Source organism: Penicillium robsamsonii (genome assembly GCF_028829455.1).
Source record: "Penicillium robsamsonii strain IBT 29466 chromosome Unknown utg000003l_segment0_segment0, whole genome shotgun sequence".
NCBI lineage: Eukaryota > Fungi > Ascomycota > Eurotiomycetes > Eurotiales > Aspergillaceae > Penicillium > Penicillium robsamsonii.
In genome coordinates this window covers 2,350,537-2,376,028 of record NW_026643221.1, presented here as the reverse complement: position 1 = coordinate 2,376,028, position 25,492 = coordinate 2,350,537, and the positions used below count along the sequence as shown (strand labels likewise).

At 48.5% G+C, this 25,492-nt stretch overlaps 9 protein-coding genes across 9 annotated transcripts; 7 read left to right on the top strand and 2 right to left on the bottom strand.

Annotated features, from left to right (window-relative positions):
* Window positions 1-87: 87 nt before the first annotated feature.
* On the top strand, window positions 88-1,895 carry N7447_005615 (asparagine synthetase domain-containing protein; the record flags this gene model as incomplete). Its single annotated transcript, XM_057229877.1, has 2 exons — window positions 88-771; window positions 822-1,895. The coding sequence occupies 2 exons, from the start codon at window positions 88-90 to the stop codon at window positions 1,893-1,895; spliced, it is 1,758 nt and encodes a 585-aa protein (XP_057084967.1).
* Window positions 1,896-3,088: 1,193 nt separating this feature from the next.
* On the bottom strand, window positions 3,089-4,545 carry cpcA (amino acid starvation-responsive transcription factor GCN4; the record flags this gene model as incomplete). The annotated part of the gene is made up of 3 exons (XM_057229876.1): window positions 3,089-3,795; window positions 3,853-4,488; window positions 4,542-4,545. The coding sequence occupies 3 exons, from the start codon at window positions 4,543-4,545 to the stop codon at window positions 3,089-3,091; spliced, it is 1,347 nt and encodes a 448-aa protein (XP_057084966.1).
* A 2,265-nt stretch (window positions 4,546-6,810) lies between these two features.
* N7447_005613 (uncharacterized protein) lies at window positions 6,811-6,993 on the top strand (the record flags this gene model as incomplete). The annotated part of the gene is made up of 1 exon (XM_057229875.1): window positions 6,811-6,993. The coding sequence occupies one exon, from the start codon at window positions 6,811-6,813 to the stop codon at window positions 6,991-6,993; it is 183 nt and encodes a 60-aa protein (XP_057084965.1).
* A 1,128-nt stretch (window positions 6,994-8,121) lies between these two features.
* On the bottom strand, window positions 8,122-9,891 carry N7447_005612 (uncharacterized protein; the record flags this gene model as incomplete). Its single annotated transcript, XM_057229874.1, has 3 exons — window positions 8,122-9,354; window positions 9,409-9,607; window positions 9,668-9,891. 3 exons carry the CDS (start codon window positions 9,889-9,891, stop codon window positions 8,122-8,124), a joined length of 1,656 nt encoding a protein of 551 aa, XP_057084964.1.
* Window positions 9,892-13,858: 3,967 nt separating this feature from the next.
* N7447_005611 (uncharacterized protein) lies at window positions 13,859-14,107 on the top strand (the record flags this gene model as incomplete). The annotated part of the gene is made up of 1 exon (XM_057229873.1): window positions 13,859-14,107. One exon carries the CDS (start codon window positions 13,859-13,861, stop codon window positions 14,105-14,107), a length of 249 nt encoding a protein of 82 aa, XP_057084963.1.
* Window positions 14,108-14,734: 627 nt separating this feature from the next.
* Window positions 14,735-16,694, top strand: N7447_005610 (GNAT family N-acetyltransferase; the record flags this gene model as incomplete). The annotated part of the gene is made up of 5 exons (XM_057229872.1): window positions 14,735-14,886; window positions 14,956-15,368; window positions 15,999-16,112; window positions 16,354-16,442; window positions 16,548-16,694. 5 exons carry the CDS (start codon window positions 14,735-14,737, stop codon window positions 16,692-16,694), a joined length of 915 nt encoding a protein of 304 aa, XP_057084962.1.
* A 918-nt stretch (window positions 16,695-17,612) lies between these two features.
* Window positions 17,613-20,337, top strand: N7447_005609 (H(+)-transporting V0 sector ATPase subunit a; the record flags this gene model as incomplete). The annotated part of the gene is made up of 3 exons (XM_057229871.1): window positions 17,613-17,791; window positions 17,844-18,158; window positions 18,211-20,337. Exons 1-3 carry the CDS (start codon window positions 17,666-17,668, stop codon window positions 20,335-20,337), a joined length of 2,568 nt encoding a protein of 855 aa, XP_057084961.1. The 5' UTR covers window positions 17,613-17,665.
* Window positions 20,338-21,064: 727 nt separating this feature from the next.
* On the top strand, window positions 21,065-22,117 carry fbp1 (fructose 1,6-bisphosphate 1-phosphatase; the record flags this gene model as incomplete). The annotated part of the gene is made up of 1 exon (XM_057229870.1): window positions 21,065-22,117. One exon carries the CDS (start codon window positions 21,065-21,067, stop codon window positions 22,115-22,117), a length of 1,053 nt encoding a protein of 350 aa, XP_057084960.1.
* A 600-nt stretch (window positions 22,118-22,717) lies between these two features.
* N7447_005607 (uncharacterized protein) lies at window positions 22,718-23,453 on the top strand (the record flags this gene model as incomplete). Its single annotated transcript, XM_057229869.1, has 2 exons — window positions 22,718-22,833; window positions 22,886-23,453. 2 exons carry the CDS (start codon window positions 22,718-22,720, stop codon window positions 23,451-23,453), a joined length of 684 nt encoding a protein of 227 aa, XP_057084959.1.
* Between the last annotated feature and the right edge of the window lie 2,039 nt (window positions 23,454-25,492).

Here is a 25,492-nt window from a genome sequence, read left to right as displayed (position 1 = left end):
AATGCCTCAGGCAGCAATATATCCAAAAAAAAAGCCACCAAGCTAACCATCCCAGAATAAACAACACTCCCACCCTGTGTCTCCGCCATGTGTGGGATCTTTTTTTCGTTGAGCTCATCAAAGCCCACACCATCAACACAGGAGACCTGCACTCTGCTCCAACAGCGAGGACCAGACAGCTACAAAACTCATACGGTGCAAAAGGATATCAACGCACAGGATGGAGTGTCTCCGCCCCTTTCCTATTATCTCACTTTCACATCCACAGTGCTTTCATTAAGAGGTGACCATGTGTACACACAGCCACTTGTAGACCCCACAACCCAGTCTGTGCTCTGCTGGAACGGAGAAGCCTGGAAGATCGATGGGGAGCGCGTCCAAGGCAATGATACTGAACGCGTTTTCAACTTATTTCTACAGGCAATGGAAAGGGATCAGAATGATTCCATTGGAATAATGGCGGAAGCGATTGCAAGTCTCTCTGGGCCGTTTGCCTTTGTCTTCTATGATGCGGTCAATTCAAGACTCTTCTACAGCAGGGATTGTCTTGGGAGGCGATCTCTCCTCGAGGGATTCGATGAAATTGGGAATTTGAAGATTTGCAGCATTTGTGACAGTGCATCGGTGGATTGCTTCAAGGAAGTGGGCACTGAAGGCGTTTGTACGATTGACCTAGCTCGCTATCAAGATCCTTCTTTATCTCCCAGAGAGTTGTGCCAAATTCAGATCATGCCATGGAGCTCTGCTACTTCACCTCCAGCTGATCATATTGTATGTCCTTCATATCTTCCCTGGGAGCAACAACTGATATGAGACCAAAGAGAAAATCAATTCCACCTATGAACACATCACAACCAACAGAGCAGCCTCCTGCATTGACAACAGACTCGGTATTCGTCAAGGAGCTCGAGTCAAGACTGCGTCAATCACTCGAATTGAGAATACAAAACATCCCCAAGCCTCCAGGATACACTGCAGGCCAGACCGCCAAAACAGCCGTTCTCTTCTCCGGCGGTTTAGACTGCACACTTCTCGCCAGACTCTCTCATGACATTCTCCCCCTGGACGAACCAATCGACCTCCTCAATGTAGCATTCGAAAACCCCCGAGTGGCAGCAGCCGCAAAAGCAAACCAACAAAAATCCCCCTCCTCAACACCACCCCTCTCCATCTACGAAAACTGCCCAGACCGGATAACCGGCCGTTCCGCCCATATCGAGCTCCAAGCAACTTGTCCAGGCCGCACATGGCGCTTCATCGCCATCGACATTCCCTATGCAGAGACACTCGCACACCGGGACCAAGTCAAGCGCCTAATGAGACCCCACAACACCGAAATGGACATGTCCATCGCATGCGCCTTGTACTTCGCATCCCGCGGCCAAGGTACAGCCCAAACAAACCCCTCAGCCCAACTCCCAACCCCAGACACGCCATCACCCATCTACACAACCTCCTCCCGCGTTCTTCTTTCCGGTCTAGGCGCCGACGAGCTCTTCGCCGGCTACGGCCGACACAGCGTGGCCTTCAACCGAGGCGGATTCAAAGACCTGATCGCCGAGATCGATCTCGATGTCAGTCGGCTCGGTTCGCGCAATCTCGGCCGCGACGACCGCGTCCTCTCCCACTGGGGCCGCGAGACGCGTTTCCCATTCTTGGACGAGGAGTTTGTGGCTTGGGTGCTGCGGGCTCCTGTATGGGAGAAGTGCGGGTTCGGACTTCCGAAGATCGATGCTACGGCTGGTATTGATTCTGAGAAGTTGGCGCTGCGGCTCGTTGCTTTGCGGCTAGGCTTGGTGAAGGTCTCTCGTGAGAAGAAGAGGGCTATTCAATTTGGCGCGAGGACGGCTAAGATGGAGACGGGGAGGTCGAGAGGTACTGATGCTTTGAGCTGAAATGGACTTATGGCGGATGGATTTCTGCTACACGTTCGTTTTCGAGGCTTTCGAGGTGTGCTTGCGCACACACCCCCCATACATCTTCCTACACATCCATCTACTCTTTCTTTCTCTCCATTATAGATTTCTTTTTTTTTCCCTTGCACTCTTCTCCTATACTATGACTCCTATCCCTCCCTCCCTACTTCCCACCACCAGCTATGATGACAGAACATGGAAACAGATACTTCCGAAACATCTACCTCACCCAAAAACCCAGCCTTCCTTCATTTCAATACACCCAACCTCTACAAGCACACCTATCACCTCAAATACCCGAACCCTACACACCAGAACCCCAAACGCCCTATCTCTCCTAGTGTCTCCCACCCTCCATTCATCTATAGAGCAACAGCAGTCTTCGGACGGCGCGTAGCTCATGGTGAAAGGAAGCAGGCGAGGCGCGTTCTTAGGGAGGAATGGAGTGCTGTTTGGCTTTTTGGTACAGGGAGGGGATTTGGGGTTGGGTTGTGAGTGTGGATGGTATGAGATGGACGGTGGTTGGGGGGATCGGGGTGTGTTTATGAGGCATTTTAAAAGGCAAGTCTGAGCTGGTTATATTTTATACACTTTCACTTTCACCTTGAGGGACATGCAGATAGATCATGGAATACTTGGGGAGTAGATTGGTACCGGGCCTACACATGATATTTAAATTAGATAGCCAGTCTACTGTACGGCTTACAAGTAGGAGCAATATATCAAGCAAGATAATTGATTCAAAAAAAGGAAATTCCATATTAAGATAGCCACGAGTCAATCCCTCGAAGGGGAGACAATCAGAACCGGCCTAACAAAAAGATAATCAAAAACAAAGTAGGTAAACTGAAACATAGCAGAGAAACGAAAATGAGACAGATCGAAATGAAAAAGAAACGTAACTGAGGAACATGTCTCGAACTTTTAGAGAATCAGACGAGACGAACCAAATCGCGTTCATCTGATCTCGGTGAGACGTCGGGGCTAGGCTTTACCCATCACCCGCGCCTACCACAATACCCAGAGGGTCATAAGAAACCAAAAACATAAACAAACACAAAGCATGAATACCGAATGTGCAATCGTTATAATCGTCAGAACCACCAAGTGCGGCCATAAGCCAAAGACCAATGTCTCAGAATCAGGACCAAGATGGGATGAAAGCATCACCATTACTGGTAAGTGTTTTGAATCTGGAGCTGAGCCTTGAGCTTGGCAATCTCCGCGTCGCGCTCAGCGATGATCTTCTGAAGATCCTCGATGCGGCGCTCGGAAGTATATTGGCGTTCCATCTTCTTGGCTCGCGACTTGCGAGCCGCCTCAGTGTTGCGAGCGCGCTTAGCGGCAATAGGATCATTGGGATCGAACTCAATAGGCGACAGGTTCTTGCGTGATCGGGCGTTGACACCTGCGACGCTGGAGTGCTTGACTGCACCGGAGGCGGGAACAGGTGACGATGCCATCGATCGCTTTGCGCGAGGGGAGACAGGAGACATGGGAATGGGCAGGACCGGCTTCTTTTCCACAGTAGAGAAGGCAGCTGCGGCATCCAAAGTAGCAAAGTCAAAGGCATTTAGTGGATCTGACGAGTGATCAAAGAGGGAGGGCCATTCTTCGTGGCCGGCAATATCCATGTCGGTGAACATGGGCGAGGTGTTCTGGCTGAAGTTGCCGGGCGACTCGAAGGATGGGGTGCTCAAGTCGGTGAAGGTGCCAGAGGGAGGGACGGACGCATCCATCATGAGGTCCTTTGGCGAGATAGTGCCTGGAGGACCGGATGCGAAGTCGTTGACCAGACCGAGATCGTTGAACGAGAGCGGCGAATCCATGCTGGCAGGGAAGTCGGCAGAAGGAAGACCGAAAAGATCAACCTCGTGAGCTGGGGTGGGGTTAGCGAGATGTTCACTAGGGTATGGTGAGATGTATAATAAATTACCTTCCATGAAGTTGGGAGTGGACATGACACGTCTATATGTTTGCGCGTTGTTTTTGTGGTTTTGCTGACCGTTGAAAAGTGGGATGGGAGGGCGGTTGGTGTTTGGAGAATTGGAAGGCACGGAAGCCGTAGTACGGTTGTGCGTGAGCGTGGGACGGGACCAATAAGAGGGGGACCGGGCAAGCTGGGTCACTCTGGGGTCTTGGACAGGAGAGCCAGAGAACTGCTGCTGAAGATGCCGATGCAACTGCAGACTGAAGGAGTGTCGTCGAGGGTTATTCTGCGCCAGGAATGGCTGAAGTGCAGAAGGTCTATGGGTTGTGTTCACGGGCACACGCAAGCGGGGCTGCGGGTGTGGTGTTGCTGATGGATAGAGCACAAAGTCCTCGAGTGCACTGTTGTTGTTGCTGTTGTTGTTCTGATTGTTCTGATTGGAAGCCAAGGGCTGTGACGGGGGTGAGGGAAGCCATGGTTGCTGGTGGTAATCCGTGGTGAACGACGTTAAGTCGATCGGGGCAAAGTTGTTGGGAGAACTCGAGCTACGCGATGCGATGCTGAAGTTCAGAGGTCCAAAAGGAGACTCTGAAGGGGGAAGAGAGGAGATAGAAGGGTGGGTTCCGGTTGAAGAAATGATGCCTGTCTCAGTTGAGATAGACTGGTTATTGAAAGACGGGGAGCTTATTGGGCACCCATTTTGGCGATAGTGAAGTTGAGTATAATTTTGGTCTGATAGCAATATGGCGGTGTTATGGTGGTTAGGGGGATATGTGTGTGAAAAAACCGGTATAAGGAGGAAGGAAAATCAGGCAAACTGGGAGGGGAACTCAGGCACTTCTTAAGGGCTGCGTGCCCTGGTGCTGACCAATCGGAGTTTCGGAGCCGCACGGGGCTTAGTCGCAGAAGTCACGGGGTGTGACTCACAAGTGTGATCCGTGGTTCTGATTGGGTATATTGGACAGGCATCCATCTGGTCCACAGTACATGGGCTGATACCTACCTAGTTGCCTGCGTTTGCCAACATTACTCAGGTATCTTTCAAGTACCTGCCTCCACCAACCTCCCCAGGTCTTTTCACATTGACCAATAATTGTTCAGATTCCTATCCCTCCGGAATATCCAGGCATCCAACATTTTTACTTTTACTTTTTTTTTTTTTTCCCTGCTCCTTCTCTATTGTTATTTTTTATTTATTTCCCAAATCTTTCCAACCCTACTATGTATCCACATATATATATACATACAACGTACTAGGTTGAAGGAAATCCCAACTCCAGATAGTACCGGGGAGGTAGAGCCGTTCTCCATGAGGATGAGGATGCAAAGGATCCACCGATCTTTTCCTAATTGTCTCCCCGCGGTGGGCGGAGTACATGGGCCCATGTCCTATGAAATGCAAGCATTTCTTTAGTCCTGCCGAAGGGCGTGAAATTGACTTTTTCTATCCTGTCTCAAGATTTTATTATATGCTTCGTATATAGACCGTAACCCAGAAGTGTAAGTATACTTCCAAGGTTTCAGGGGGAGAAAAATGGCTCAATAGGAAGCACGATAGATTGGTTTATATACTTCGAAAGTTCTTAGCGGACTACGCTATACGGAGTAGTTCTCCGTAGTCCAGACCCAATTAATTGATTTTTTTTTCCCTCTCTTTTTTCTTTGATCTGTGTGTCTTTTCATAGTGTCAACGTATCTCGTACTCCCGGAAGGGGCCGAGGCTTCGCCGAAATCGGTGCCAGCCAGACACCGGTAGGCATGATACACTGGGAAGAACATGTCATCATTATTGCCTAGCATAACTAGTTAGTTGATTTTCAAGTCTAAACTTATATCAGCCGTCTTACAATCAATATAGCATCATATTGCAAAACGTTAAATGTAGGTAACCACAATATGAGGCCGTGTGAGAGGTCAATATCACCGGCATCGTAAACACCGTACATCTCTGCCTAATCGGATAGTGGTTTCCTAAAATGAGACAATTTGGTACGCCAGTTCGTCAAAATGTACCCCAGAATACCAACGCATCGCGATGGGGTCACTAGATCATCAACTACGAGTATTACTTGCATATATGCAACTAGGGTGGGGCTTTCCCATCTAAGCTTCTGTCGCTCCTTTTGTGCCGCCCATACAGAAGTTCACGACTGCTTCTGCTTAACAGAGCGCCATTCAACCAAAAGGCTTCCCTCCATCGTCATGCAAGCCAACGCAACAGTACGGTACCAAGTATGAGTCAAGCTCCGGTCGATACCACCCAAGACCTCATCCCACCGCATAGGAACTCCATTCTTAATATTGCCAAGTCCGTGCTCTCCCTGCTACGGCATCTGCCACCCTAGGCAACAGTTGATTTGTGAATATAACCTGCGCGATAGCGATAAACACTGCTGGACCCATACTATACCCGAACAAGATAACACCGATCCCAAGGTTGACATCTGCGGCACTCAACGTTGTCTGAACCGCTTGGTGAGCTTGGAAACTGATGCCTCCACCGAAGCCCACGAATCCGGAATAGAAGATGATCTTGGTGAGGGATGTGTGGAGATCGTACGTAGTCATCAAGCCCGCGGCAATTGACATACATACGGAACCGAATACCATAAAGGGGGCATAGCAGCCGAACGTGGTAGTGTCAATGCCCTAAAGAAAGAGCTCGGGCATCATTCCAACGAAAATGGGATTCATCAGGTAGCCGCTCTCGCTTGGGATCTGGCAGGATATAGTATTGTCAGTGCATTTTCTTGTAATCACGAATTGACCATGAAGTCTTACCCGAGATCGAACGATTTGATAGTATGTTCGTACGTACCACTCCAAGGCGTTTATCATCGAATTAGTACACGTCGTGAAGATGAATTCCGCAATGACACTTCGTCTTTTGATCGACATAATAAGACGGCAAAACACCCAGCCATCTCACCCTCTAACCGTAGACCGGTCACTGTTCTCCCTACAATGAACATAGTCGACGTAGCAGTGGTGGCGCAGAGTAAAGAGCCGACGAGGAATATCACATTGGTTACCAAGAAGATGGTCTTGATTAAGAAGATCTTATACAGCTTTACGAACCCGAGTTGGAATGCGCAGGTGCAGAGTCGAATTGCAGACGAGTACCATCCCACGTCAGCCACGGTGTAGAAGTGGTTAGTGATGCTCGGCACTGTAGCGACGATGTTGGCGTCCAGGCCTCCGAAGCTAAGGACCGCGCGAAGTGAGATGGTGGTGAGCCAGAACTTGGTGCCTGTTGGGTAGTTGGGCTCTGTGTCTAGGCTAGATTCGATGTTGGGAGGCTCAGTTATTCGTTCCGAGGCCGTAGGTGGTTGATTTTGCTGGTGTTGCCCTAAGGAAAAGGCCTGTTATGGTTCAAGTCGCCATTTTATGACATTCTTGAGAATGAGTATACGAGAAGAAAGAGACTAATAAAAAAAAGTCGCTAATATTATACACTTGTGCCCCTCGGGATGTGTGAAGGCCAACTCCGAGAGTCTGCTCAGCGAGCTGGTACCTGCACATGTGAGAGGTATACTAGCGCGCCATTCCACAAGGATTCTGGCCTGCTCACCCTGGCGATACCCAACTATTGATAGGGCCTAAGACTACGTATAATACAATGGACACAATTGTAAAGCAAAAACTGAGAGATTCTATTAAGTATTACCTATCGCAAGGTGTGCCACCTCCACCGGTGGGGTATAAACCAGCCGTTCGGGACAACAACGGTAGACAACATTAGAGGGTCAATTTGGGTTGCAGGAAGAAACAAGTCAAGAGACGAGATCCAAAGCTCAAGCAACAAGCAAAAAGAGCACCCATCCTCCCCACAGGGTATCAAACACAAAAGCAAGGAACCAAAAAAAAAAAACACAGCAGAGTGGTATCAATCTAGTCGGACGACACACCACGTAACGCATAATCGCGGTCGTAAAGGAATGAACCGCAGTCGAGAGGGCTGCTGGCGTCGTTGGCGCCGATGGTATTATTTTTAGAGAAAAAGAAAAACAGATTAATGGGGGGGGGGTGAAAAAAGCGACAGCGGGTATCTCATTGCCGCCATCTCAGGTCCAGGCCCAAATAAGGGGGACCGTGGAGTACCGAAGACAGCGACAGTGGCGAGGGTAAAACAAAACAAAACAACTGAAGCGCAGTGGTATCAAATTTGCACCTTCAGGCCTCAATTAGACCATCAGGGATATCGCGAGCGGTCGATGGATAGGACATGTCCCACCACCTTTCAAACTCCACGACAGGTCTCCGAGGAGTCGCACTTCATGCGGTAGCCTGAACGGGGGTGGCGACAGGAACAGTGACGTTCTTGGAGTCCTGGGCAGTCTCGACGGCCTTGGGGGTCTCCTCAACGACAGCGGGGGCCTCCTCGGTGGCAGTCTCCTTGGCAGGGACGGCAGGGGCCTCCTCAGCGGCATCAGCCTTGGCCTCGGTCTCAGCGGCGGCAACCTCCTCCTTGTCGAGCTTGACAGCCTTGCTGGGCTTGCGGAAAAGACCGCCGAGCTTGTTGGACTTGGCCTTGGTCTCACCGTCGGTGACCTCGTTGTCAGAGGAGTCAGCCTTCTTCTCCTTCTTCACAAGGTTGCCGAAGAACGAAGTGCGGCGCTTCTCCTTGGGAGTGGAGGCGGCCTCGGCAGCGGGGGTCTCAGCAGCGGGGGTCTCCACAGCCTCAGCGGGGGCAGTGACAGCCTCGGCTTCGATGGGCTTGACGGCGGCCTCCTCGACTGGGTTCTCGAGCTGAGGAGCGGTGCTGGCGACGGGGGTCTCCTCGACAGCGGGGGCGGTAGCCTCCTTCTCGGACTTCTCCTGGGAGGGGCTGGCGACCTTCTGGAAGAAGTTGCCGAAGATGGAAGCACGCTTGGCCTTCTTCTCAGCCTTCTTCTCATCCTTGACCTCCTCCTTGGCGACTTCGGTAGTCTCAGCAGAGGTCTCGACAGTAGGTTCGACAACCTCGGCGGGGGCAGCAGCCTCAGTGGTCTCAGCGACGACAGGGGCGGCAGCCTCAACGACGGGCTCAGCAGTAGGCTCAGCGGCCTTGGTCTCCTCGGCGGCGGGGGTCTCTTCCTTCTTCTCCTCGGCGTCCTTCTTGCCTAGGAGGGAACCGAAGATGCTGGTGCGCTTGCGGGACTGGGAACGGCTCTTGGAGGCGGTCTTCTCTTCCTTCTTCTCCTCCTTCTTCTCCTCCTTGGGCTCCTCCTGAGCGGCCTCAGCAGCCACAACGGGGGTCTCCTCCTTCTTGTCCTCGACCTTCTTCTCCTCGGGCTTCTTGGCGGCAACGACAACGGCAGGCTTGGTCAGCTTCTCAAGCTCAGCCTTGTAACCCTCACTGGAGGTGATGGTCTCCTTCTCGGCCTTAGCTTCAGTGGCCTTAGCCTCGATGGCGACAACCCAGCTGTCACGCTCAGCGGCGCTGGAGGCCTGGAAGGTGTGCTTGTGGCCAGCAATCTTGAAGAGGAATTCGCTGGTACCCTCCTTGGTCACGTCAGAGACATCGGCCTATATAACATGTTAGTTGTTGTCGCATTCGTGCAGTCGCCAAAAATCACTTACAAGGTTCAGAATGCCAGCGGGGGTGGCCTTATCCTCGGCGCGCTTGGTGAAGAAAAGCAGGCCCTTGCCGGTCTGGGTGGCCCAGGCAGCGGTGGGGTTGGCGACGGCAGCCTTCTCGTTCTGGTGGAAGACGGAGAGGTTCTTGCTCTCAAGAGCCTCCTCGTTGAAGTAGAAGAAGCGCTTGGCGAAGCGGAAGCCTCTAGAAAAAGCAGATCCGTTAGTCTCTCGTTTCACTTGTGTGATCTCAGTTGCAACTTACTTGACCAGACCGGGGGCCTTGTAGCCCAGAACACCGTCAGTAGCGGGCTTCACTTCCTCCTTGGCGGGCTCAGCAGCCTCGGTGCTCTCAACGGCGGGAGTAGCAGTGGGCTCCTCGGTGGTCTCCTTGGGGGCCTCAACAACCTCGGCAGGGGTCTCAACAGCAGTTTCCACGGCAGGGACGACCGCGGGGGTCTCCTCAACAGTCTTCTGGACTTCGGACATGATTAAAATAACTGGGTATTAAAGAAGCAGAGCTTCGTAGATAAGAAAAAAGCTTTGGGTATGGGGTATCTCGAAAAGAAAAGCAAAAGAATTAGAGCACAATAGCTCGGGTATCACGAAGTAGGGGGTATTTTGCTTTGTGGGAAGAAAGAAGGGAAGAGAGGAGGAAAAGGGAATAAAAGAGTCAGGTTGTTGATGAGCCAAAAATGGAAAGGACCTGCAGGGAGCCCAGAGCTCAGTGGATCCGAGATTAGCTAATGGTACTTCAGGGGTTAATTGTTTTTTTATTTCTTTTATATTATTTCATATTATTATTTTCTATTTCATATTTCTAATTTCTAATTTACTTCGTTTCACTCATTTTCGATATTTTTCACCTTGAATTTACTATGAAACCTGGAATATGGCGCCTTTGTCCGGGATAATGCTCCATCTCTATATACGAAGTACTGAGATCCACGGGTTACGGACCACTTCGTAAAAATACGAACGTCTTTGTCTAGCATGACGCTAGACCTGAACTGAATTTAGTTCCTAAGAAAACTTCAAATAGGAGAAAGAAAACTCTGCAAATCTTGGCTTTGAACAGTATGAAACCATCACACCATGGCCACCCGAGCTATGATCGGCCATGCAGCTTGAATCAACGGTCCCCTCATCTAGTATCCCCCTAATTTACCCGTGCAGTTCGGATACCCTTACCGATTTGATGTCTTTCGACACCTTTTGGGGGGGGGGGTTTCATAATGTTCTATTCTATACAAAAAAATTTTGCAACATATCGTCATGGCGGGGTTATTCTCGGATGGTCATCAGACTGTCAAAAAAGTATAAGCACAATTGCATACTTCCTGGCCCCGTAAGGAGGTTCTATGATTGTTCGGTGGGCCACACCGTTGGCGCTCATTCCACATCACTTTCAACTCCGTTACACAGTTCAAAGGGGTTGAAGTTGTCAGAATTACCCAAATGATCTATTCATTATCAAATCAACTGAGCCTTTCGTGCTTTCGTATTACTCCGCATGGTCGACAACTTGATCCAAGCTTGCAAGGCTCTCCCTCGGAATGACCATATCGGTACTAGAATATCCCTTTAGAGGGTCATCCCTGTGGTACTCCATGACCCCCACCACCACCAGTCCCGTCATTTTACTTTCTTCGTCATGATCAGCCTACAGTATACAAAATAGTGCGGAGTAGGAAGTACTACAAGGTACTGTACAGATGAACTTTCTCGCATTCATTCGTGTGCCTCAAGGCAGGTATTAGCTACGCTATGCACCTATCTTTAGGTTCTGCAGAATGGTTGGCCATCGCGACTTCCTGGTGCAATCTTTACTGTGGCCCCATGACCTGATATCAACTCTATGATGGAGTGGCGTGGGCATCCTTGTGGACAACCAACCAGCAGTGATATAACCCCTCCTTCTTGGCTCCGACTTTGATGTGCATCCTATCGGCGTATCAACTCTCTTTACCAAGCATCCCATGATGTCTTTATCTAGCCAATCCCAGCACATCTACAGAATATCGCTTCTTTGCGTGATCTGCGCATCATTCCATACGAGGATCATCTCATCATACTTCCAATCCACGGAGTACGAAGTATACTACACAAGAACATAACTATTTGAAAAACTAGAAACAAGATCCACAGGCTCGGAAAATAATGCCCCTAATCAAGCCCCTTTTCTTTCGTCATTTATTCCCGTACAACATACTCCGTACTACGCTCCAGAAAATTCCAGATTCATTTGCGATAGAAAAAAAAAAAATTACGCCCCCACCAGACTATTTAGTTCCGAGTCTTAGCGAATAGGGGGCTAGCCAGCCCTACCTACCAACTCTGAATCAGAGCACTCTATTTGGCATTTCCACGGTTCATCTAGATAGGCAGGCCCAACCTGAAAATAATATTCTATACGGTCCGTTCTTTTTCTCTGTGTTATATACTACCATGGCACCATTTTTTTATATCCCTGGTTATATGACTGGTCTATATCAGCACCATGAGGTCCCAACGCTCTGTCGAAGCATTTCAAGTAATGATAGCCACTCGAAGGAATCCACTAGGAACCCATTACACCCTATCATGGGCCCCCCTTCTGCACCCGTTAGGGCCTACAGGGTTACTCAGGACCATTTATGTACCAGCCCTGCCGTCTTCACCCATTTTTTTGCGGTTGCGAGTGTCCTAAGTCTCGACCCTGCTCCCGCTGCGTCCTATGAATGGTTGGATTTTACTGGTCGTTGACGATCATATCATTGTTCCAAGTCTAACTTGTTGATCTTTCCTCCTCTCTCCCTGTATGGACTAAATTTTTGACACCATGCAAGTGCCATGCGTAGCGGAGCTCGGGCGCCTAAGGATTTCCCGTTTTTTGAGATGCATATTGCTCCATCTGACTACATCATACCTGTGTTCTAGGGACATTGTACCGTGCATGGTGCAGATAGCTAAGAGTGTCACACCAGGACTACAGTTAGGTCCGCACAGATACTTCACTTGCGAGAAAGACAGAACATATCTCCCAAGCGCAGAGTAAATTAATCTTAATACTTCACGCCAAGCACCAACTTGAGCTGCGGTGTACACAAGGGACGGATTTCCCGTTTATCTAAGCTCTCCGATGCTCCCCGACGGCTTTAGCGCCTATTAGATCGACTTAACCATGGCGCACTTTGATGAGGATGGTCATTTGCTTAATATTAGCTTTATATTAACTGTGGGTTTCTCGCCCGATTTAATCTTGTAGCACACTCTGAACAAAGGTATACTTCCGACGGACTGTATCCGAATCAAGTTGTGATTCAAACGTCTTGCGGTTTTGGGTCGCACGGGAGGTGAGAGCCACAATACAAAGTTGTGGAATAGGGGAGGATCCACACAAGCTCGGGTATGGAGACTGGCTTGTTTTTGAGGCGTCGAGTGAGAACAAGGAGTTTTCAATTATTGATTCCCGTCTGTGATCTGTGTGTTCAAGCTCATTTTCACAGTGTCTAGCACAAGCATGTAAAAACCTAGGAAATAAATGCAACGTACCTGTGTCCTGTACGTTCTACAATGTACATACTCCGTAGAGCTATTCCTCATCCTGACAGGTCAGAAACATCTTGCCCAAAAAGGAAGGGTGGATGAGTCATATCACATGTCGGTGAGTATTTGTATTGTCACGTGGTTTCGGCTGCTGGCCAATCAGAGGACGCTAGCAAACGTAGGGGGTCTGCCACCGCCTTTTCTGCCTTTCTGTGTTTGCTTAAATACCCCCAGCTCCCTCGCCTCTTCCTCTTCTTTTTCTTTCTTCTTCATACTTACCTTGTTTGGGTGACTGCGATCATAAAGGCGGTTCACCACAGTCTGGTCCCTGCATTGCACAGCGCGGCGGAACAGGCTGTTCAACGGCCTTCTGGGTCATTGACAGGCGTATTCTTTGGCACTCTCCATCCGTGGAACTCTTCTTTTCATCAAGTTTTGAGCCAGTGGCTCGAGGTTGGAGAAGAGATGTCCCTCGTAAATGAAGTTGTGATTGTTGCTTAGCTCTAGTTGTATTCATGTTCCTTCGCCCCACCGAAGCTCCATGAGCATCCACCAAGCTTGTTTTGCGAAGCCCACTGTGTCTTCTCGACGCGCACCGACTGCTGGTGGCTTTTCGTGATTAGTAAATGATAGCCTATTGCTCGTATTCATTCTAGAGCGCCTTATGTTTAACTCTTTCTTCTATGTTGGTCTCACATTTCCCGGGCGGCCCGTTTTGTTGACATGACGTCGACTCAACCTTAGAATGGCTTCGCCACGCCACATGTGGCGACAAAGCACCAAGCTAACTTGCCAGCATAAAACCCTCCGCAACATTCTACTAAAGCCAAACTCACATCAGCTCAAATCCTAAGTCTACCTTCATCACTTCAAAACTTCCTCAAAACCACTGCTACACTCGCGACCAAAACCTCAACCTGAAACCAAGATGCCCGTCCCCACCGCCGACCTCTTTGACAAGCAACAAAACGAAGCCAATGGCACACAGCCTCCCAGCTCTACTACTCGCACTTCCACCGACCCAAGCAACCACGGCTACTTCGGGGCCGCGCCTGGCCACTCAGCCAGTGCATCGCAGAATTCCGATAGTGGTCGCGCTCTGACCAAAGAAGAGGCCGATCGCCTGTACGAGGAGCGGATGGAGGATGAATACGCGAAGAGAGATGGTGGTGCCTAAATCAACGCCGATGTACGGCTGAACATATCTATTCCTATGTGCTCATCCACTCCAGTCGATAGGCGCTAGTGTCTACCGATGACGATGGGGTTGGGCTTTCTTTTTTTTTCCCACTTCCTACGACTATGTATTATGAGTATAGTTATCAATGTCCAAACAGTTATGTTTTAAACTCCCAAACTCCCGAATTTATAAGACGGCACTGTATTGGAGTTTCAAAGGAACTAAGAGATGCGTTCTCCCAGTGTGGTGGTGGTCGAAGTCTGGTCCGATGTCAATACATATTTCTATCAAGTTTTATTAAAAAAAAAAAAAAAAAAAGTATTGCCATCCTGTAGTTATATATCGTTACTCTGTGGCTGTAGCTCGAGAACAGGCCGAGAAGTAACACAGCCGCAACTATGACTCACAAAATATTCCAACGGTTGTCTGCTTACTTCGACGCTAGATTACGCTAACAACCGTATATAACTAACTATGGCATAACCGTGGCAATTTTCAGTAGTAACTCGGTTGCGAAATTTCAAATCAGATAATGCAAACAATTTGCATTGATATATTATTGTCGTTTCGATATATATATAACACGAAACACGATTCCAAGAGCATCGCATCCATACTTTCAAAATGAGCTTCTACCCCAACCAAACCACATCCGTGATCATTCCGGCCGATTTGGAACCTATCCACACAGGTCGACTGTACCTACGACTGCTGACAGTGGCTGACGCCGCGGCCATCTTTGAGATCCGACGACGACAAGATGTGGCAGATTGGCTGTAAGATTATACCCTAAGAATAATTACCACGATCTCCCGGGATAGACACTGACTTGTGACTGTCTGTAGCTGGCCCAGAGTCCCCCACAAAGACATATCAGAGTCCGAGGCCATCATTGCTAACAAGACATTCACAACACCAGACGCGTCAGGTACTGTTGGGCGGAAATTCTTCTTTGCTATTATCCGCTCCGATGATCCATCGCAGAGGGTTATTGGAGCAGCGGGGATCAATGCTCTTAGCCCAGCCCCATCAGTTGGGTACAATATACATCCTGACTTCTGGGGCAAGAGCTATGCCACCGAGGCAGTTGCTGGTATCATAGATGCATGGTGGAAGCTGGACAGAATGGGGTTCGAGGGGACTGTACCAGATCTCAAAAAAGAGAAGCTGTTCGCGGCGTGCAATAAAGCTAATATTGGTAGCGTGAAAGTGCTGCAGAGGACTGGGTTTAGTATCTACCACGAGCAGTCGATCGAGGGTGATGTGGTTGCACTTTTTGAGCTGGAAAATCCTACCAGATAGTATGGCAGAGGAAGTATCTTCTCACTCGGCGATAGCCTGATGCTCAAGGATCTGGGGATAACAATTTGCCTGCTTAACCCTCATCTAGCTTGCTACAGGTATCTACATAGTCCTTAAACCTGTTGGCCGTCACTGCGAGTGGCATTGTAATAAGAGATTTGAACATATCTTAGGGAACCAAGCGGCCAATGTTCCATCGAAAGACCTCGTAGATGACATTGCAACCATTCAAGGTAAGAAAGCAGCTGTGTAGACACCGACCCTGACTATGATACTTTGGACACCTCGATTGGATCCTGGGTCTAGTGATGGTACATTGTGTTCAATGGCAAACAGCAACTGAAAACCTGCATATGTGGGCATTTACGCTGTGCAATCTCTCCCTTTGACGTATATAACACATGAAAGATAGCTTCGTTCTTTCTCCTTCGTCAACACCCCAGTCCTTACGGACATCCACACATCTGCCTCGACAGTTGCCTATTAGAGTGCGATATCCAACGCAATCATCATGTAAGCCACTGAATACAGTTGTTCTTGAGAAGGTAGGATCTCGGAAACTGAACCCTATGTAGGTAACTGGCAGAAATGGTCATGGAATATGGCACCGACCCCTCAAGAGATTTGAGAGAAATGCGCAATATGGAGCCCTTGCGAGAACTTGTCCTTAGTGATATGGCACCGTCAACTTTTTACACCCGTCTTTGACACAATCACAGTATTAGGGCAGCAACAATTCAGATTGTGGGCGTCCAGGCTCCGACATTCTGTGAGGCTTGCAAAACAAATTGTTCTTATACAAGTCTCCAAGGCATGTCCAAAGGTTTTTGTGCAAACTGTTTATGGAGAACATCGACCCTACGATGTAGCACCAGCAAGTGTACACTCTCAAATACAACAGTTATTTTATGATATGTACGCTAACGGCTGTTCTATGAAAGTTAAGCCTACTCTCCGGAATCGGAGAGGGCCAAATGTCAACCATGCCAAATTGGTTATCCAAGGAAAGGCGACCAAGCTAAGACGAGAAGTAAGGCAATTTGATGAGAGCTTCAGAAGGACTTAGCTTGTCATGCTCGATATTCTTTATGGAGAGCCCAATATAAAGCTACAATATCAAATCAATAATGATTAGATCTCTCTGAGATCTCATATCGAGGAAGTCTCTGAAGCCATGAAGTGTATTTCTTTGAAGAAAGATGACGTGGAAGATGACGAGGTACTATCACGACATGTCAGTGGCCTGTGGAGGAGAAAGCACTCTCGGCCCCCAGATATGTGACCAGGAGCCCTTAGTGTAGTATCTCCTGCAAAAAGCAAGAGAAGAAGGAAGTGTTGTGTGTGATGTTTTTTTCCAAAACTTGTGTCCCCTCGCGCACTAGAGTGTAAATGACATCAAACGCATTGAGACCACCGAAAATGAGTTGCAGATGATGGTATAGCTCGCACATTCATCATAGATGTACATAGGGTACTGTATATGGGCCTTGCTAGACTGTAGCGGGCGCTTATCCTCGAGGTAGTAGAGCGTAGAATCGGATTTTCAAGTTAACCCAGCTTTTATATACTATGCAGGGGCCCTGCTCTCTATTTGCATGATGGGCCTCTAGACACAACGACGAGTCCTATGTTGTATACCTGGAGTCTCAGGAGATATTGGGGTCACCAATCCAGCAAGGAGATTGACTGAGAAGAAGAATAGTCAAGATTATGGAAACTTTATGTACATATATAGAAACTGTGGGATCATTCCAATAAGATTGTAGCAGAACATATAGGACCTGGTAACCCATATAAACACATATTTTGTAACATGCGATGGCGTATTCGTTCTTCAACTATGATCTGTTGGGGAAATCTCCAGGGCTGTTCCCACTCCCCGGTAGGCGATTAGGACAGAGCCCCTACTTATACGGAGCCCTGTAATACAAAGGAGCACAGATACGAAATATAATAATAATATCAGCTCATCTGCCTAGGTGTAGTTGTACTTGGGGATGGGTGAAAGGAAACCTACGCTGTATGTTGTAGAATCCCATGACATCACGTGTGAACTAAAGCACGTGACTGGATGCAGCCAGCTTGACAGGTAGCCACCCAAGACAAGTCCAAGTAGAGCCCGGACTATCTGCAACAACAGAGCCGAGCATCTGTGCCTTTCATTGAATCTATCCATCTACTGTCGCTCTTTAGCTTTCTTCCTTTCCCTGTCTTCTCACCAAAAGACACGGCTCCTGGTAGCCTCTTTACACCATGGCTCCGCGGGACACCTTCTTCCGCTCGGCGGATATGAGCTTGACCCAGCTCTACATTGCCAACGAGATCGGAAGAGAGGTTGTTAGTGCTTTAGGTGAAGTTGGTCAGGTTCAGTTCCGAGATGTAAGTGGTGAAGAACGCTTTGCTTCGATACTCCCCCGCTAACCTCTTCTAGCTCAACCCGGACACGAACGCTTTCCAAAGAACCTTTACAAAAGAAATCCGTCGCCTGGACAATGTCGAAAGACAGCTCCGCTATTTCCACCAACAGATGGAAAAGGCCGCAATCCCCATGAGGTCTTCCTCGGACTTCTCCGATACATTGGCTGCCCCTTTGGCGTCAGAGATCGATGAGTTGGCCGATCGCAGCGAGAGCCTTGAACAGCGAATTATTTCTCTAAACGATAGCTATGAGACTTTGAAGAAACGCGAAGTCGAGCTAAGCGAATGGCGATGGGTACTTAGAGAGGCCGGTGGATTCTTCGATCGGGTAGGTGGCTTCGAGTATATCGTCGTTGACAGACGAGGCTAACTAAAAATAGGCCCACACACAAACAGAAGACATTCGTCAGTCTTTGGACAACGATGAAGCTCCCTTGCTCCGCGATGTTGAGCATCACGCCCCTCGTCAAAACGGAGATACCCAGGGCCAGCAGAGCTTCTCGGAAATGAACATTGGATTCGTTGCTGGTGTTATCCCCCGGGATCGTATTGGAGCATTTGAGCGTATTCTTTGGCGCACACTGCGTGGAAACCTTTACATGAACCAGTCTGAGATCCCGGAGCCCATTATCGACCCGATGACCAACGAGGAAGTCCACAAGAATGTTTTCGTCATTTTCGCCCACGGCAAGAACATCCTTGCCAAGATTCGAAAGATCTCGGAGTCGCTCAACGCATCCTTGTACGGTGTTGACGAGAACAGTGAGTTGAGAAGAGACCAGATTCACGAAGTGAACACCCGCCTCGGCGATGTTGGCAATGTGCTCCGGAACACCAAGAACACCCTTGACGCGGAACTTTCGCAAATTGCTCGCTCGCTCGCCGCGTGGATGATCATTGTTAAGAAGGAAAAGGCCGTTTACGATACCTTGAACAAATTTTCATATGATCAAGCGCGGAAGACGCTGATCGCCGAGGCGTGGTGTCCGACAAACTCTCTTGCTCTGATCAAGTCAACTCTTCAGGATGTGAATGATCGCGCGGGCCTCACTGTTCCTACAATTGTCAATCAGATCCGAACCAACAAGACCCCTCCGACTTTTGTCAGGACGAACAAGTTCACCGAAGGATTCCAAACAATCGTGAATGCTTATGGTATCCCGAAGTATTCGGAAGTCAACCCTGGCCTGTACACGGTCGTCACTTTCCCCTTCTTGTTCGCAGTCATGTTTGGTGATTGTGGTCACGGTGCACTTATGACCTTGGCCGCTTCTGCTATGATCTTCTGGGAAAAGAAGCTGGCGCGGACTAAACTGGATGAACTGACATACATGGCATTCTATGGACGATACATCATGTTGATGATGGGTCTGTTCTCCATCTACACTGGATTTATTTACAACGATATCTTCTCTAAATCTTTCACTTTCTTCCCCAGTCAGTGGCAATGGCCCGAGACTATCGAGCCCAACAAGATGGTGGAGGCGACATTGAAAGAAGGCTATCGTTTCCCAATTGGTCTGGACTGGAACTGGCACGAGGCGGACAATTCCTTGCTCTTTTCGAACAGTATGAAGATGAAGATGAGTGTTCTCCTCGGATGGTGCCACATGACCTATGCCCTTTGCTTGCAGTACGTCAATGGACGTCACTTTAAGTCTAAGGTTGATATTTGGGGCAACTTTGTTCCTGGATTGCTTTTCTTCCAGTCAATCTTTGGTTATCTTGTCCTCACCATACTCTACAAGTGGACTGTGAACTGGCAGGAGAAGGGAGTGAACCCTCCCGGTCTCCTCAACATGCTCATTTTCATGTTCCTGAGCCCTGGCACGGTAGAGGAACAACTCTATCCTGGCCAGAGCTTGGTCCAGGTTCTCCTGCTCCTCATCGCTGTCGCCCAAGTACCTGTCATGCTCTTCCTCAAGCCGTTCTGGCTCCGCTATGAACACAACCGTGCTCGTGCCCTGGGTTACCGCGGCCTCGGCGAGAACTCCCGGGTAAGCGCACTTGACGCTGATGGTGATATGGACGGCGCACTGGGTCGTGACAGTATGGCCAGCGACGGAGAAGGCGTGGCCATGCTTTCTCAGGACATCGATGAAGGCGAAGAGCACGAGGAATTCGACTTCGGCGACGTGATGATCCACCAAGTCATCCACACCATCGAATTCTGTCTCAACTGTATCTCTCACACAGCGTCTTACCTTCGTCTGTGGGCTCTGTCGCTTGCTCACCAGCAACTCTCTATCGTTCTCTGGACCATGACTATTGGTAGTGCCTTTGACCAGGAGAACCCTGTGACCCGTGTTATCATGATTGTTGTCAGCTTCTATCTCTGGTTTGTGTTGACTATTTGCATTCTATGCGTCATGGAAGGTACTAGTGCCATGTTGCATTCGCTTCGTCTTCACTGGGTTGAGGCGATGAGCAAGCATTTCGTCGGTGAGGGTATTCCTTTCTTACCTTTCAGCTTCAAGACCCTGTTGGAGGACGACCCTGTGGACTAGTTCGTTTCCTTTTTTTTTTCTACAACGCACGGGACTGTCCCACTTCTTTCCTTTTTGTATTGTAAAGGGTCTAGAATTATACATTATCTATATTATACCGATCCCTGTTATTATTCCATGTAGATCCCTACATATACCCACACCGAACTATCATTTATAAGGTCAATAGTCCCCTTTAATTAGGTACACCAATGGCATTACCTAAATCTCAGGAACTTTTCAAGTGCGCATGACTGCGAGTGGGGTATAGGGAATTCATTCTTCCGTTGCTGATCCCGAGGCCGAGTCGGCAAAAGGGACAGACCGGAAGGATCTAGACCATTGGACAACACATCTTCGATTAGGTTGGACATATTGGTATGGGGGAATAGCTAATGAGAAATAGTATAGGGGCTTATCATAAAAAAGTCAAATTTCTGCTGCGATCAGCGATAATAGAAGACTTTTGAAAGGAAGTTCTATAGTTAAGAAACGGGGATTCCCGGCAAGGGGGGAAACCGGACGAGGCCCCGGGAAGGTCACGCGGGGCAAAATGACGAAAACGAATGCCGGGAGCTCTGAGGTCACTGCTCTCCCCCATACTTCTACCCGGTTTAATCCCCCCCTCACTGACGTTGAATTACTTTTTCTTGTTTAAAGATTGCCACTGCTACTACTTAACTCTTTTGAAACTCAATTGACTATACCTTTTAATCTTCATACCATAAATATCTCCAATACCTCAAAAATGGCTTCAGGATCCCCCGTCGGAGCGGAGAAGATCAACACTGATATTGTCACACTTTCCCGCTTTTTCACAGAAGAACAAATCAAGCACCCCGAAGCCTCGGGTGATTTCACTCTCCTGTGCCATGCCCTTCAATTCTCTTTCAAGTCAATTGCCTACTACATCCGTCGTGCCTCTTTGATCAACCTTACCGGACTGGCCGGTTCCTCGAACATAACCGGTGATGACCAGAAGAAGCTGGACGTGATCGGCAATGATATCTTCATCTCCGCAATGCGCGGCTCCGGCAAGTGCCGCATTGTCGTCTCAGAAGAAGAAGAGGAAGTGATTAGATTCGACGAGCACCCCTATGCTCGCTACGCCGTCGTCTGTGACCCCATCGACGGTTCCTCTAACCTGGACGCCGGCGTGTCTGTCGGAACCATCTTCGGTGTCTTCCAGCTTCCCGACGAGGTCCTGGGCCCCAACAAAACCGTCGGCCCAGAGGATCTGCTCCACCCGGGTACCAGCCTGGTGGCCTCCGGCTTCACCATGTACGGCGCCTCAGCGCAGCTGGTGATCACTATGCGTGGCGGCGGTGTCAACGGCTTCACGCTCGAGAACTCGCTTGGAGAGTTCATCCTCACCCACCCCAACATGAAGATGCCCCCTTCGCGCGCCATCTACTCCGTCAACGAGGGCAACAGCCAGTACTGGGATGAGTGGTGCAACGCCTACTTCCACAGCCTCAAGTATCCCGAAAACGGTGGCAAGCCTTACAGCGCCCGTTACATTGGTAGCATGGTCGCCGATGCTTACCGCACTCTGTTGTACGGCGGTATCTTCGCCTACCCGGCCGACTCGAAGAGCCCCAAGGGTAAGCTGCGTATCCTGTACGAGTGTGCGCCTATGGCTATGGTCTTCGAGAATGCAGGCGGTCTTGCTGTCAACTCCCGCATGGAGCGGTTGATGGAGGTTGTTCCTGAGAGCATCCACGATAAGAGTGGTGTCTTCCTCGGCTCCAAGGAGGAGGTAGAGAAGATCATTGCTATGTACAACAAGTACAAGAAATGAGCATCTCGCTGAGAGATTACTTTATTCTTTTTTGAATGCTGTTTCCAGCATATTCCCACCTAACACTATTTATTCATCTACCTTATTCTTGGACATGATGATTTAGCTGGTCGGAGTTTACATTTTGGTTTTCCGATCTCTGCCTCGCTGCAGTTTTGTTTTCAGCGCTTTACGATACTTTATGCCCGCACATGTCGGGGTTAAAAATAAAAGAAAATCTTTAAATCATGATGTTTCGTACTGTAGTCCTACCTACTCTGTGTATACTCCATAGTGCACACAGGGCATGGGAACGTCACCAGATTGGGTGCCACAGAGAATATAGCTCACATCCATGTCTGCATTAATTCCACAGCCCAGGCCCTGCAGGACCGGCACTTCGGGTTCAGATGCAGGTTTGGTGATAGCGTCAAATCCATTACGATGACTCTTCATTTGAGTGGGCGATGGCGTTCTCCAACTCAGCCCTATAATAGTTCAGAGCTTCCAAAAGCTTCGAAAAATGAAGCAATCTCAGATATCTGTCTAATTGTTATATCTCCATACTTTGAAGACTAGTGTTGTCAGGAAATACATAGCCCTGGATGTAGATATTCGACCATGTCTTCTCTACCCATCGACAAAGCTCCTCTGACAACAGAACCCGAGGAAAATCCTATAAAATCAGAGAATCCGGCTGGATCTGAGCCTGCATGCCAGACACATCGCCTTCCTAGGTCTATGTGTTCTCCCCAACACACCGGACAGATGTAACTCGCGCTTCCTCAGTGCCGACGAAATCCGCCTGGCGCAAGAGCGCGTAGCATTTGAGAACCGCGAAGCCCGCCAACCTTTCACCAAGGCCAGAATTCTCCAGATCCTGAAAGGCTGGCGGCTGTGGGGTCTAGTCGGGTTTGCGTTTTTTTTTCTCTCGCCGGCAGACGGTGCATCCTCGAACAGCGGCTTTCCAATCTGGCTTAAGGCGGAGGGATACTTGGTCGAGAGCATCAATACGATTACGACAGTCTTGCCGGCGGTCACCATTGTGGCGTCTGTGATATGTGGAGTTATATCTGATGTGTACGATGCGAAGGCTAGCTTGATTGCTACCACTACTGTGTTGAATATCTTTGCTTGCATTGTGCTAGCTATCTGTAATGTCCCTGCTGGACTGGAGTTGTTTGCGTTCTTCCTGTCTGACACCGTGAATGGCATTGCGGCTATTATTTGTGCCTGGGCAAATGAGATTTGTGCCCATAGTGCTGAGGAGCGTGCTCTTGTCATTAGTGCTATGAATACTATTGGTGATACCTTTCGGGGCTTGAATTCCGCTTTTGCGAGTGTTGGTGCAGCCTGATCCTGAATTTCATAATAACTATTTCTTTTTGATTTAGCGTGTAAAAGACTGTTGATGCTCCGAGGTATCTTATTGGATATAATTGGACTATTGCCCTTGATGTGTGCATGCTAGCTATGCTAGCTGTTCTATGTAAATTCTGGGCTCGCGAAAAGAAGCGGGTTCATACATAAGTGAGTATTGTACTCGTCGAGTGTGAAATAATAGATTACGATAATTTTATTATTAGATTTCGACTTTCTCCCTGTTGCAGTAGTCTGTTACTATCATACCTAGATGACCTCGGGAGTCGGTTGGGTACTTGACGTAAGCAGAACTCGCCTATGGCAAAGCTAGCCCAATACAGGCTAGCGCCGGCTGAAGGTGATTCCGCGCCGTCGTAGCTTGAAAAAAAGTACAAATTTCTCCTTTCACTCTTTTCTCTTCCATCATCCTACGCTCATCTTCAGCATGGTCAATGCTTCCATTGCAGACGAAGGTTGAGGTCGATTGATCTCTGGCCTTGAGCCAACGATAACTGTCGACACAATGTGTCTTTCACTAACCAACAGGTGCTCCTCAGGTTCTGCAACGATGGTAAGATCTTGTCCACTCCGTTCCCCCGAATACAAACACACCCAATATGATGATACCCTTAACCAAACAAACTAGAGTCTTTGACCTCAAGGGGAATGAAACTTATGTTATTGCACGTCAGGCTGATCTCACCTCATTACTTTGAATTATCACAAAATTTTGAGTTGGACTGCGCTAACTTGCGTTTCCAGAAATGATAGTAAATACATCACACCGATCGCAGATACCGCTCCACAACAAGCGCAGATGGTGAGTTATTCTTTATCCCTTTCAACCTCCCCCACTATCATGATGAACGCGATGTGTATGAAAATACGCTGGAAATTACCGTCTCAGACCTTCGGGTCGGTGATGATACAAATGGCTATTTCTGATCTTTACCCTATCACAACATTTGAATGAAAATTCTTATCGGACCATGAACTAATGTTTCGAAGACCTATAGGTTACTGCGCTGGCTCAAATGGTAAGCCTACAGCACCTTTCCCACAATATTCTCTGTCCGAAGATGAAACGGCACTGGGCTCCGACGGCGTTTAAAAAAATGTCCGGTCATGACGGAGATGCCTTTTTGCGGCAGGCCTAGAAAACCTCGCCCACTGAGACATACCATATATTCATCAACTCGTGAGATGGTTGCGTGACACAGTCACTAACCCTTTTTTTGAATAGAAGCCTATTTGATTATGCCCGCTTGAGACCCAACTGTAACTGTAGAAGGTATGCGATTGAGTCTGTTTTTTTTTCCTGCCCTACCTTTTATGATGATACCCTTTAGATGACGAGTCTGATTCGAGTTTTCGATGCTGACACAATCTTTTAATAACCATTCATGCCTTTCTGACATTCACTCCTACACATAATTTCACTCATCAAATTTCGTTGGCTGGTGCTAATGAATCTTTGAAGACAGATATTTTCCATGAACTTCCAAGTTCCATGAATTTTATATTGACTGTGGGTGTATGTACACCTTGTCTCCTTCCCTTCCCGACTTTACATGATGAAACGACATAAAAAGACAAGCATATGTCCAAGTCAGCTTGCTGGCGAAGACGATAAACTGTCATGCCTGATCAATTCAGTCTCATACATTACTGCAATGTCCATTCAGTACTCGACGCTGATGGATCTCGAACAGAAACCTTAAGCAAACTAATATTGCAGACGCCATTGGCGATCTACTCTACTTCTGTAAGTATTTTTGACAATTTCTTCTTGCATCTCCTTTTATGATGATTCACTTCAATTTATCACGACGGTCAACGTAAGGATTTAAAATTGACGACCACCGCCTGTGACAAGGCTTTTATCTGAAATTCCTTTCACCACATCTTGTTTGCCATCGCTTATTAGACTTGATACTAATATCGATTCAGTGAACAGTTCCAAGCTATCGGATCCGACGTTCTTCTGTTGAGACACGTGGGATATGGTCTTCCATTAGGGAAGTCCGCAGTTAG